At 37.5% G+C, this 13,525-nt stretch overlaps 1 protein-coding gene across 1 annotated transcript in view; it reads right to left on the minus strand.

Moving 5' to 3' along the window:
- SPAG17 (sperm associated antigen 17) overlaps nucleotides 1-13,525 on the minus strand; it is a 211,042-nt gene that overhangs the window by 66,191 nt on the left and 131,326 nt on the right. The window contains exons 22-27 of the mRNA XM_079156427.1: nucleotides 13,289-13,400; nucleotides 12,168-12,326; nucleotides 9,177-9,290; nucleotides 6,822-6,997; nucleotides 3,572-3,689; nucleotides 359-537 (exon numbers count right to left, since the gene is read on the minus strand). Coding sequence (XP_079012553.1) covers nucleotides 359-537; nucleotides 3,572-3,689; nucleotides 6,822-6,997; nucleotides 9,177-9,290; nucleotides 12,168-12,326; nucleotides 13,289-13,400 — 858 coding nt within the window. The remainder of the gene's footprint in view (nucleotides 1-358; nucleotides 538-3,571; nucleotides 3,690-6,821; nucleotides 6,998-9,176; nucleotides 9,291-12,167; nucleotides 12,327-13,288; nucleotides 13,401-13,525) is intronic.

Genomic DNA, 13,525 nt, shown 5'->3' on the forward strand with positions numbered 1-13,525 from the left:
GGATTTTTCCAAATATTCTAATCTATGGGTGATACATTTTGTTGTTTTTCAATACTTCCATGAATTTGTTATCTAGACGTGTTTTTCTATTACTTTCAGGTGACTTGAGAGGGAGATGAGGTACACGCTGTGTTCAGTCTCCAATCTTAGATCATGCATAGAAATGGCAAGTTTATTTGTATGTTGTTTGTATAGATGGTGTTTTTTTCCTTGAACTATTGTGCTCTTTATTTGTTGTTTTAAGGTGTCTTTCTATTCTATTTGTTCTCTTCCCTGCTGCAGTACTTTTCCTTACTCATAGTCCATCTGTCTTTGATTTTTGCAGCAAGGGAATAGTTTATACAATATATTCTTTTACCTGTGTGGATCCATCCAACATATGCTTAACAATGGTGCCTTGACTGGTGATAACTCTTGATGCTTCCTGCTCCACAGGTGGCATCACTGTCCTGTAGAACTCATAGTGCTTCAATCTCTCTGGGTAACTCTGACGGATCATGATGTTCCAGGTGGGCTCCTCAGTTACAACATGTTGACCTTAAGAAAAAGAAAAAAGATTAAAGCTATTCTGTGAACTGGGCAATACTGGGAAGCTAAGAGTTGTTTTTTTGCATAACTGTTTTCATTCTTTTGTCTGCATCTGAATAATAGGGCAGTTTCCATTCCATGTCAGATGGCTCCGAGAACTGGTTCCTCAATGACCTTGTTGAACTTAAATGTAGTGAATAAAGTCATCTGTAAACATGTGATAGGTACCTTCTCTGTGAATAAGCCATTCTCCATAAGGAAGCCTGAAACATCTCAGGGCAAAATTTTGAAGGAAGTAGAGTTTTACTAACTTAGGTGTTTCCATCTTCCCTCTGTTGGTGCTTTTCTTTCTACTTCAAGTAAATACTTGGGTACACAATGCTACCATGGTGTTGCCTGGTTGCCCAGGAGCCCAGGGAAGTCCCTCACTCATGTCCTTCCCAAGTCACCCATCATCTTTCAATGTTCCCTCATCGCTAACCAGACCCAGATTTCTCTCAGTGTTTTGCTGTTGGCTAACAAGGAGGAAAGTGCCTAATTCGCTTCTTCAAAAAGAAAGTACTGGACTGGGGATATAGCTCAGTTGGTCGAGTGTTGCCTAGCATGCACAAGGCCCTGGGTTCAATCCCCAGCACCAAAAAGAAAAAAAGTACTAGTGGGTCACAGTGGCACATACCTGTAATCCCAATGGCTTGGGAGGCTGAGGCAGGAGGATCGTGAGTTCAAAGCCAGCCTCTGCAACTTAGCAAGGAGCTAAGCAGTTTAGTGAGACCCTATCTCAAAATAAAATATAAAAAGGGCTGGGGATGTGAATTAATGGTTAACCACCCCTGGGTTAACTCCCTGGTACTATCATGGTGAAATTCTGGCAGAGTGTACCTACTCAGTTTTTGCTCATTTAATTATTTCCTCTTAGTTTATAGTATGGTTTATTGCTGCCTAAAAGTCTTAACCAAAGGAAATAATATGTAGTGATGACATTTTAAAGACTCTATCAGTGGGGAAATATTTCACAATGAGGGCCCTTCATGACATCCCTCAAATCACAGAAGTAGTAATAGTGATAAAATAAAAATATTGATATTTACATATGCCAGATGCCCTATATTTGTGTCTTATTCAGTCCACATCAGCAACCCTTTAGACACTTTCATTTCTCAGAGTTTTTGAATAAAGAAATAGAAGCTTGGGGAGGTTGTAAATTCTCTAAGATCACATAGCTGGTAAGTGGCAGAACTGGGATTTGAATCTTTTTTTTTTTTTTTTTTCCATGAGGGATTGAACCCAGGGGCATTGAACCACTGAGTCACATTCCCAGCCTTTTTTATTTTTTATTTTGAGAGAGGGTCTCACTAATTTGCTTAGGGCCTTGCTGAGTTGCTGAGGCTGGCTTTCAACTTGGGATCCTCCTGCCTCAGCCTCCAGAGCTGCTGGGATCACAGACATGCACCAGGGTGATTGGCTGAATCATTTTCTTATACTGTAGAAACAACCATCACTACCACAAAACAACAAGAACAAGAACAAGAACAAGAACAACAACAACAAACCCACAAAAACCTTACTAACATTGAACACCCTGTCTTTCTTTGGAAATGATTTCTCATTGAATTCCAAAATCACCCAGGAAAGAACTCAAACCTAGGCTCTTCCTTCTGATGTCCAAGACTGACCTTGAAGGTATTACTACTTTGGTATTTATGTTACAGATATGTTCAGACTTGCAATAGGACATTTATGATACACAGAAGGTTTTTAAAGGATGGCATGTTCCAGGCAGAGTTACTAACCACATTTTCTGTCTTGACTGAGGCTGAGCAAGCACAACAGGGTAAATAATAAAAGTAAAATGAGACAGATGTGGCAGGTATAAAGCTGGGTTTGATAACAGGATCCAGCAAAGAAACACACTCTTGAACTTGAAAACAACATCCCTTCCAGTACACTTGCTGCATCACAGATTGTGGAAGAACTTGATAACCATTGAGGCCAATGGGTCCCATCTTGGAAAATCTGCACCACTAGGGATTCTTAGAAATAGATCAGGGGTCCATGGTCTGTTATTCAGAAGGCCTAACGAAAAGCAAAACTCAGACAAACTGAATTAACTACAACATTTAACTAAATTTTCTTTTGGCTGGTGAAACAATAAAACATTATTGAAAAATAAATATGATGTTTTTCTTTGACAGAAACACTTTGCAAATGTGTCATACCAAAGGAAATTAAATTTAAAGAGAATGTGTGGTTGTGAATAAAATAAATATGCATTAATATAATCTAACATTTATCAGATGAGGAAACATGGTCCAGAGACAGTAAGTATTTTAAATAGTCATATAGTGAGTTCGTGCCAGGGTCAGCTTTGGAACTCAAGTCCTGGTTTGGTGGACTTTAAGGATTCTCCTACTTCTATAACAGAGGTTCTCCATTTAAATTATATTTAAAGTCAACTGCCAGTGTGTCATTCCAGCAGGTTAATTCAAGAAATCCTACTTGTACTTAGTTGCTCATCTGAATAGATTAGAAACCATGTATAGAAATAATTTTTATACTGATACTTGGGAATCAAGCCTGGTTTTCTTCATTCATTTAATGTGCACTCTCATCTCAATTTACTTAGTGCTCACTGTCCTTTGTTTTGGTCAACCATAAAGTGCTGTACCTATGGCCCTCTGGAAAGGCTGAAAGTCAGGGCCACATAGGAGCTGTTAGGAGCATTGGATTTGCCACCTAGAAAATGGGCAACCTTGGGCAAGTTACTGATCCTCCTAAATCCTCAATGTCTTTATTTTGTGAAATAGAGTTATCAGTACCTAGATCATAATATTTGTATTTTTCCATATATATTAAATACTCAGACAGAACTCAGCTACAGTTAGTGCTTGAAAATGGTCATCATTATTATTTTCATTATTTGAAAATAGACTATTGTTCACTAACAATAAAAAGTAGTAGGAAAATACACAGTTTTCAATGCAGATCTGTTTTCTATAGAGATGCTTGCTCCCTGCCTGCCTGCCCCACCCCAGCTGGCACTCACCTTTTGTCTCTTGCCCAAGGAAGGTCAACAGAAGGCCACTGGGACAAGACACATTTAGGTTTTGGAAGGTGGGAACATAAGGAGTCTCTTGTACAGCAGGTTCTGGTTCTACTTCTTCCTGCAATTAATTTTGCATGTGAATAATTGCTTGTCATTCTCTGAACGAGCTATTATTTATTTTGATTAAGAAAGGTCTTGGTGAGTGCTTATGACATAACTTGTGAACAGCTGAGTAGACCCTGCAATAGGTCCTGAAAGGATACTGAATCGTTGCTGTGGGGAAGTTTCTATTCTTCTCATAGAATGACACATAGACAGGTAAGACAATAGCATGGTAGTGCCAAATAGCTGGCATATCTTTCCTCAGGAAAGGGAGATATTAAAGTTAATAGAAATAATTGGAAAAAGATATATTATGATTTGAGTCTGGAATGTCTCTGAAAAGTTCATATGTTGGAGGCTTGGTACCCCATACAGCAATGTTCAGATATGGGGTTTTTGAGGAGTGATTGGATCACAGGGCTCTGATCTCATCGATTGATTGATCTATTGATGGGTTCATAATTGCATGGACTATTGGGAAGGAGTGAAATCTGTAGGAGGTGAGGCCCAGTTGAAGGAAGTAGGTCACTGCGGGCATACTCTGGAAGGATGTATCTTGTCTCTGACCCCCTCTCCTCTGCGTCAGGGCTGCCATGAGCTGCGAAGCTTTCTCATTCCAGGACCTTTTCCCCTGATGTTCTGCCTCATGTCAGATCCAAAACAGTGGTCAACTATGGACTGAAAACTCTGGAACTGTGAGCCAAAGTAAATCTTTCCTCCTTTAAGTCGTTTTTTTCCAGGAATTTTGTGAAAGTGATGAAAAGCTAACACAGGATTCATGGAGGAACCAGGGCTTGAAATAGGCCTTGAATAATGCCTCCATTTGGATGTGCAGGGTGAGGGCAATGCTATCGTCTGAATGCTGGTGCCCCCCCAAACTCATATGTTGGAATATAATACCCAAAGTACAGGCCCACTATGGAGACAGGTCTTTTGGGAAATGAAGTCGTCAGGGTTCTGCCTTCATGACTGGGATCAGTGTCCTTATAGAGTCCCAACAGAGTGCTCCTTACCCTTTCTGCCAAGTGAGGACACATAGGAGGTGCCATCTACAGGATGCCAAGCCCGTCCCACTTTGATCTTGGACTCGCTGACCTCTAGACCTCAAGCAATACATTTCTAATGTTTGTAAATCACTCAGTATAAGATATTTTATAATAGCAGCTCAAAAAGACTAAGACAGGTGGAGTGTGCAGGAAACCATCATCCCTTCTTCATTTTTTAGTATAACTTTTATAATTAGGGTGCTAGATTTATTATGCTAATATAGTATTTGACCTTATTTTTCTATAATTAGCATGTACCACTTCTGTAGCAAGTAAAAGCATGAAAAGGAAAAAAAAATAAAGAGTGATTTATAAGTTAATGAGAGTTTGGGTATGTGTATTTCAAAATTTCATTTAATTCTTGGGAAGTTATGTCAGAATGCTTGCTTGGTTAAATGTACAACTCCTAATGATAATCATTTCAGCTTTTTGGTTAGTTCTCTAAATACCCTTCAATTGCTGGGCTCATTTATTCTTAAGAGTTTTCTGTTGTAGATCATTTAGGTTTTTCTGTCTTTTCTTTGTTTCTAATAAAGGAAAAAATATACATAATTAGCTAAAAATGAATTAAAAACTCAAAGCAAAATTAAGAGGAAAAGGTTTATGAAATTCTATAGAATGAATGGAAATACTCAGACCTGCCATGTTAAATTTATCAACATACACAAAATCAGTAATAATCTTCCCTTACCCTTCCATTATCATCAATTTTTAAAAATAATGGGTGAACTGATATGTTTGCTATCAAGTTTCTTTGGACTTAATTCATTTTACATGAATTATCTGGGATTATTTTGTTCAAAATTTGAGATCTTTATTTAACAAGGATCAACTCTTCTGGCATGAGAAAACTCATTTGGTATAGCTGTATAAATATGGTACACAGATAAATTAACATTTAATTTAAACCTTACAATTTTTAAAGGGTCAGACTGTGATATCTAGATTCTTGAGCATTTTTTCACACTTTTTTCCTTCTAATAAGTTGAGTATTTGTACTTGTATTTTTAGTAGTAAATATTAAGAAGCAAGATTTAGTGGTGATTTTCTTGTCCCTCTATTAAAACTTTCTTTTGAGAGAATTTTGATCTGTGTTCTATTAGGAAAATGTTTAAAATTAAAGCCTGTGTGTATATGTGTGTGTGTGTGTGTGTGTGCACGTGCCTGTGTGTGTCCTATGAAGAAGGGTTGCCGTAGAGGGTGGACTACTCTTTAACAGCAACAGGCTGTCCCTTAGTCTGGCTGAATTCTTAGCACACCAGTGTCTAAGTCCAAGTCTAACAAATGGAATTGTTTCTATTGCCTACTTACAGACCTTTGTCTTCCGATTGTTATTTATCTCAAAAGAGCTAAATAAAGTAATAAATGTAGGAAACAGTGGGAATTTATGCAACAAAGGCAAAGACCACAGTGGGGAAAAGACTGAGTTAGTTGTTCAGAGCTCAGAATTAAGAATCTGAGACAGTTTTTGTCTGAGAATGTCTCCTGAAGTGGGAATCCAACTTTTGTGGTAAATTCTTCAAGTTGAAACTACAAGGAATGATAATGTGTGTGTGCAGTAGAAAGTTGTATATACTATGTTTCCGTCATCTTTTTCATTGCTGAGACCAAAAGACACGGCAAGAACAATGTAGAGCAAAAAGAGTTTATTTTGGCTCATGGTTTCAAAGGTCTTGGTCCATAGATGGCTGACCCTGCAGTTTGGGGCCCAAGATGAGGTAGAACATCACAGCTTAAGGACATGGCAGAGGAAAGCAGCTCAGGACACGACAATGAGGAAGCAGAGAGAGAGTGAGAGAGAGAGCACTCTGCTCACCAGAGAAAAATATAAACCCAAAGGCAGGCCCACCTCCTTCAACCACATGTAACCTGACAACAGTTACTACCCAGTTAATCCGTATTGGTGGATTAACCCACTGATTAGGTGGATTTATCAGTTCATCTCTGGAAATTCTTGCATTGTCTCACACATGAGCTTTTGGGGGAGACCTCATATGTAAACCATAACGCACTATGCTAACACGACTGACATAAGTAAGGGTTTAAAATAAATTAACATTGAGGCTGAAACAATTTGGGAATCTGTGCCAAGATTCATTTACCTTTTTCTCTTCTTCTTTTGGGTGCTCTTCCTCCTTAATGGAGTCTCTGACTTTTTCTTTGCTTTTTGGTTTCCCTTTTGCTTTGCCCTGAGGAACAGTTACTATAACAGGAATCACTGTTGTAGTGAGTGCTGAAGGGATATTCAACATTGTACTCAAATTGGGATCCTTTTCTTCTGTAAATAGGAAAGGCGGAAAAAAAAAAAAAACAAGGAAATTAAACATTCATATTTGATATGCTTGTTAAATAACACATCTAAAATATTTACACGAGTTGGTAATAATTTTTTTACCTTACTAAGCTTCCTCAGTTGTATATATTTCATGGGGGTAAAATTGATTTAAAAATCAGGATTGTAGTTAGAAAATTAGAGAGATTTAATGCTTTAGTATGTTTGAGTCATTATTTCATATACTCTTGCTTCCAAGTAGACATTGTAAGCTCCTTATGATAAACAGCACTTTACTTCCCTTTGCTTATTTGAGAAATGCAATATATAGAAAAAATATTTAAAAGTTTTATGGAGTCAAATCTAAGTTCTTGTTAGTCAGATTTTCATCACTGTGACCAAAATACCTGAGGATAACAACTTTAAAGAGGAAAAGTTCATTTGGGGCTCATGATTTCAGAGGTCTGAGTCCATGGTTGGCTGACATCATTGCCCCACCTGCCTATGGTCACCACCAAGTAGTTTATTTAGATTATCAATCCATCAAGTACAACAATGAGGTTGCAGCTCTCATAATCTAATCATTTCACCTCTGAACATTGTTGCGTTGCCTAACATAAGGATATTACTAGATCCAAACTGTAACAGATTTGAACTCAAATTGCAGAATATAAGGACATATTAAATAGGAATAGAATAAAAGGTACAAACAAGGGAATCCAGAAAAGGCATAGATTATTTCTGACTGAGATGATAAATGAAGTTTTCTTGCAGAAGATCCATTTCTTCTGTGTTTTTAGAGATTGTTGAAATTCTGAATTGGAAACTGATGAGAGGAAGAATCATGTGGGGAGCTCCAGAGCATCCCTTTCATCTTGAATTCCATTTTCATCTAGGTTCCAGGACACCATTCCCTGGATCTTGCACCTCTCTTCTCAATTTTTTCTCACTCTTCTTTACTAACTCTTCTTTTTTGTTACTCCCTTAAATGTTTTCAGGTCCTAGGATGTTTATGTTTTCAACTCTGGAGGCTCATAATATGAATTACTTATGAATTTTTTTAAAAGATGCTAAGAACCCACCTTGACCTACTAACCACACTCAGAAAATTAGGCCCAAGCAGTTCTATTTGTGAAACACTACATGTGATTGTGCTACACAGCTAGGGATGAGAGCTTTAATTGCATATATTAGATATTTATGATTTTATTCACTCCTGGGGTTCCAAGTGCCATCTACATGCTATTGACTCCAGGATTTACATCTTAAGGCATGACCTTCATGCTCAGTTCCAGATCCATTTTCCTAGCTGCTTTTAGACATCTCTTGACCATGGTCCTAGAGACATTTCAAACTCTATCAAGATACAAGATTATAATGATCCCTGTGAATGTTGATCCTGCAGAAAAGGAACTACACAGTCAGGTGGATGGCTGTCTGTCCTAACACATAGTTTTAAGGCTATATAGAATAGGGATTAACTTTTGATTCTGTAATGCTTTTTAAAAAATATGTTGTGGTTAGATCCCTTTAAAATGCATGAAAACCCACAGATTTCCTAATTGGTTCTTGTAAAATGACATGCCATTTTGTGGTTTGAAAGGAAATAGTTTCCAGTTGGAGAATTTGTTTATTGAAAATGGGGTAGAGAAATTCTTCAAGATGTCCAATGAATGACTCCTTTAAGACTGATGTCCTGAAACACACTGAGCAGTTCCACAGCACAAGTTTCATAAAAATATTATTCTGTAGAAACCAAGAGGATTCCTTGGGAAATCATGCTTTCTCTGGCACCAACTAATAGAAGTATTTGCATGGGCTAGTTAACAAAGATAATTGGAATATGTGTATGTGTGTATGTGTGTGTGTGTGTGTGTATACAAATGATCTTACATGTATATTCACAACTATATAAAAGATTATACAAGTGATAAATGGTATTTAAAAGCCCAAACATTATTATTTGCTGTAGATGAAAGATTATATATGTACACATATACTTAACACACACCCACACACATACATATGTAATGCACACAAACACATACACCTATATCTCTACCTTGCAGGAAAAACTATGAGGGGGCATTAAATTAGAGCAGGTTTATTGACAAATGTGTAGACAGAGGCTGGGAAGGGATTCCTGGCTATGGGACACACATCCCTTCTCTTGTGTTTATTTCACCTGGTGCCATTCCGCTTGATCCATAGTAACTTATGGAGAGGCAGATTCCATTTTCTAAGGTGGCAGTAAAAGATCCAAACTTGCTGACAGCTTTATTCTCTTTCCATGATACGTCTAAAAGGCAAAATAAAGTAAAGGACATTTCCATTTTATTCAAAGAAATGTATGCAGAACACAGTGGGAAGACTGGGGATAGAGGTCTTAACTATTCTACCACAGTCAGCTTGAAAATAGTTGGGTTAGCCCCTACCATGTACTGAGGATGTCAGAGGAAAGAGGGTTATGAGGACGAGAACAGGAGATGCTCATTGTAAGGACTTCATGTTGAAATGAAAAGAGAATGTAAACTGGTTAATGGCATAGCCATAAGAATTTTATGGCTCTGATAGATTATCCAGGAAAATTTCTGCAATTTCTACTCAATATTGCTATGGATCAAAAACTGTTCTTTAAAAATAAAGTGTATTTTTAAAAGATCATGCTTAGTGTCAATCAGGGTACAGGGAAATAGGCATCTTCATGTAGTATTAAAAAGAGATGTATTGGTAGAAACCTGAGGTCATGTGCTTTAAAACAAACCATTTAAGAGAACTGAGGGAGAGAGGAATATTTGTCATCCAAAAAAAAAAAAAAAAAAAGAAAAAAAGAATAAAGAAACAGGACACAAACTCAGTAAAATATAAATTATGGAAGAAGTAAACATTTGAATTTTTTAAACACAAAAGGATATTTTTAAAAGCACGTTCTGTAATTTAAAACATACTGCCCCAATCAAACCATTCAGTGTTTGGTAGATCAGTGGAAGGGAAGGATGGTCATTTTTGAGATTCAACTGAGTTTCTTGAAAAATTAAGATAAAAGAGTATCTCAGAACCCAGAGCAAGCATTTAAACAGAGGGAAGTCATGAAGAAGACATAAACGTTGTGGAGGATAAATTTTTGCAAATCGTGCATTACAAAAGGAAAACAGGAGCAAAGGAAGGAGACAGCAATTAAGTTAAAAACCAAAGAACTGTGCCCTGGCCTGAAGCAGGAGCTTGATTCTCAGATTACAAGGGCTCATCAAGTTCTAATCCAGAAGTTACAAGACAGTACAGGAGCAACCCAGAATCATAAGGGGAAAAGGATGACGATTCGAGGGTCCTGCCCCATCCAAGACATCACTGGGGATGCCTCGGGAGAGAGAAGCAGCGAGAAGGGGTACTCATGTGTCCCTTCTGAGGAAAAGACTTAATAAAACCAAACAATAGCTAAACCAGAACGGGAACTTTTATAAAATGGAAAAGAAGCAAGCAAGCAGTGGTGGGCAATTGCCACTATTCTTCATTCCCTCATCTTCCTCCCTGTTGGGCAGTTTCATCTAGATCAGAGGCAACACACTTTTCCTGAAAGTGGTCAGGCAGGAAATATTTTAGGTTTTGTGGGCCACACAGAGTCTTTATCACATATTCTTTGCTTTTTTGGTATTTTTTTTTTGGCGGGGGTGGGTACTGGAGATTGAACCCAGGGGCTCTCAACCATTGAGTTACATCCCCAACCCTTTTTATATCTTATTTGAGACAGGGTGTCATGGAATTTCTTAGGATCTCTCTAAATTGCTGAGGTTGGTTTTGAGTTTAAGAGCCTCCTGCCTCAGCCTCCTAAGATGCTGGGATTATAGGCGTGTGCCACCAGGCCTGGTTCTGTAAGTTCATTTTTGGAATAACACTTAAAAACGTAGAAACTATTCTTAGTTCATTGGCCACACAAAAACAGATTGTGAGTCAGATATGGGCCAAAGACTCCAGAAAAAATTAAAACTGAAATGAAGAAAGATAATCTCAGAATGGAATGTTTAGTATTAGAACTAAAAGTTGGGTATGATTTAACTATGCAAAAATGATTAAATTTATATGAATGCATATACAAATATATTTATTTATTTTAGAAGAAATCACCTGAATATGTAAAAATATGAAAGTGATTAAAGAAGTTATATTTGTGTACCAATGATTCTTTAAATCATTGAAGAATTTTGTTTTCAAAGGATATTCAGTGAATTGGAAAATGCTTATAATGATAAAATAAGAGAGAAATGCATTATGAACAGTGGCTATCACTGGGGTGGGTGGCAGAATTATACATAACTCTCATCTTCTTTAAATATCTCTATACCTAAAAAAATTTAATAGTAATCAATATATTTTATATCAGTTAAAAGAAAGGAAAATAATTTTAAAAATTCTGTGCTAAATTCTCGGGCACGTTCATACTTGCCAAACATTGTGTTTTTATCTTGGGTTTGGAAAATGACACTTTAACAAAACTTAAAAGCAAGACTTAGTTGATTCCATCACTAACCGGACTTGAAAACATTTTAATAATTAATTCATCTCCTTGTTCAGGTAAGACCCACACTGCTTGGGACAAGAAGTGATTGATTTCCCCAGGTGGGACAGCCTGGAGAAGTTAAAAGGAGCAACCAGGAAGTTCTGTGGTGTTTAATTAGTGGACATCCACCCGTACTTCTCATTCCAAGTACACAATGACTCTCATGACTAAATTTGCTTTTTCCCTTGTCCTTGACCTTTAGGAAATTTGGTAGTACAGAGAGAACTGACTGATACAGCGTAGGAAGAAATCCCATTGTTTGCAGTGAATCTTGGAGAGAAGATAACTTCAATAGAGGTCAATTAGTGAGGACCTGAGTCCTGCAGATTGCATTTGATGCAAGTGCACAAACCAAAATTAAGGACGGAGTGGACAAGGTAGCCAGCCTGGGTAGATGCTGCAGGAGACCTGGATCAGGGCTGGCTTCCCTAAGGCAGGGGAACCTAGAAAGAAGCCCAGTGTAGACAGGCCGTGTATATAATGTATATACACATTACATCAGGGGAAAACATATATAAATAGAATGGCAAAACGCTATAGATATTATCTGGAAATGCCATGTGTTTTGGTCAGGCGGTCTTAAGTGAGAACCTGCACGGTTACAAAGACGCCACTGCTTACTTGTTTCAAAATTTCGTTCCTCCTCTTTTTCTTCTTTCTCTTCTTCTGAAGAATAATCCTCTTCTTGCTTTTGCTTTTTCACAATTTCCTTTGGGTCTTTTAAATGGATTATAAAATTGTGCTTGTCCTTTTTCACTTTCACTTTGATAAAAGTTGGGCCTAAGGAAGAAAAAAGGGACAGAAGCTGGGCTGGTTTAAGATGCTACACGGAACTCCTCTACAAGAGGTTCATGTAATGCAGCAGAGTTAAACCAGGGGAAACACCCGGGACATCACTGTAAGTAGATGCCTAAAGGAGAGAGAGGGCTCAAAGGGATATTTGCAGGCTTTCTAGTCACTCCTCAAGCCAAATTGCAGAAGAAACACTAAATCGGCTGAAGCCATGCATGCCTATAATTGACTTTATGATTCATCAAATGAGGTAATTCACATGAAATGGTATTATGATTTACAAAAGTTATGATTGTTAGAGTTGTTGTTGTTGTTGTTATAGTAGTTATAAGAATCCTCCCAAACACCCCTTCTCTCTTTTGATGTTCTGATTAATTTCTCTTCACCTCTCTGTTTTTTTCTTTTGTAATCCAGCCTTTCTTTTCAACTTTGATTGAGCCATCTCGCAAAATTGGTAGGATTAGGATGAAAATATTGTATTTACTATGAACCACCTGGTATTTATATGCACAGTATGAATATGCAAATTTTAATAAGAGCTAATGCATCAGCCCCAGACTCCCAAGCTCTGTGATCCAGAGCCCAGACCAGAAAAATGCTGTGAATTCACAATATGTGCTTGAGACAAAAGTGTGCTATAATTAATATTATTAATTATATATTTGTTTATTACCCTAATATACTATTCATGTGGAAGTATTTTAATATTCTAACAACTAGGAATGACCATATCAATGTATCTGAGCCGAATTCTTGGCTGGCCTATGCCCTGCAGAATCAATGATGATAGAAGAATGTAACATCTGACAATGTGGAATGTGGTACACTTATGAACTACAGCAGACCCGTCGTCTCTTCCTCCCATCACACTCAGGGGTGCAAGGTCCTATGATTGTATGAAATGAATTAACATCTCTCAAAGCCATTAACCATCTGCCTTCAAAATGTACCTTTTTCAAATGTTGTCTTTTCTACTTCAATCTGCCCTCCATCAGAAGGATATAGATAGTAATTTGTCCCTGATATCTGGACAGGTGTATCTCCCATATTGTATCCTTGAAACTAGAAAAGAAAAACATCATGGTTTCAGTGTAGAACTGCAATTGATTGACGACAATTGATTTATCCGTGTTAGCCAGCTACACTTGCCATAAGCTTAATATGTGCAAAACGACATGTTTGTCGCT

This window comes from Sciurus vulgaris, assembly GCF_902686455.1.
Source record: "Sciurus vulgaris genome assembly, chromosome: 1".
Lineage (NCBI taxonomy): Eukaryota > Metazoa > Chordata > Mammalia > Rodentia > Sciuridae > Sciurus > Sciurus vulgaris.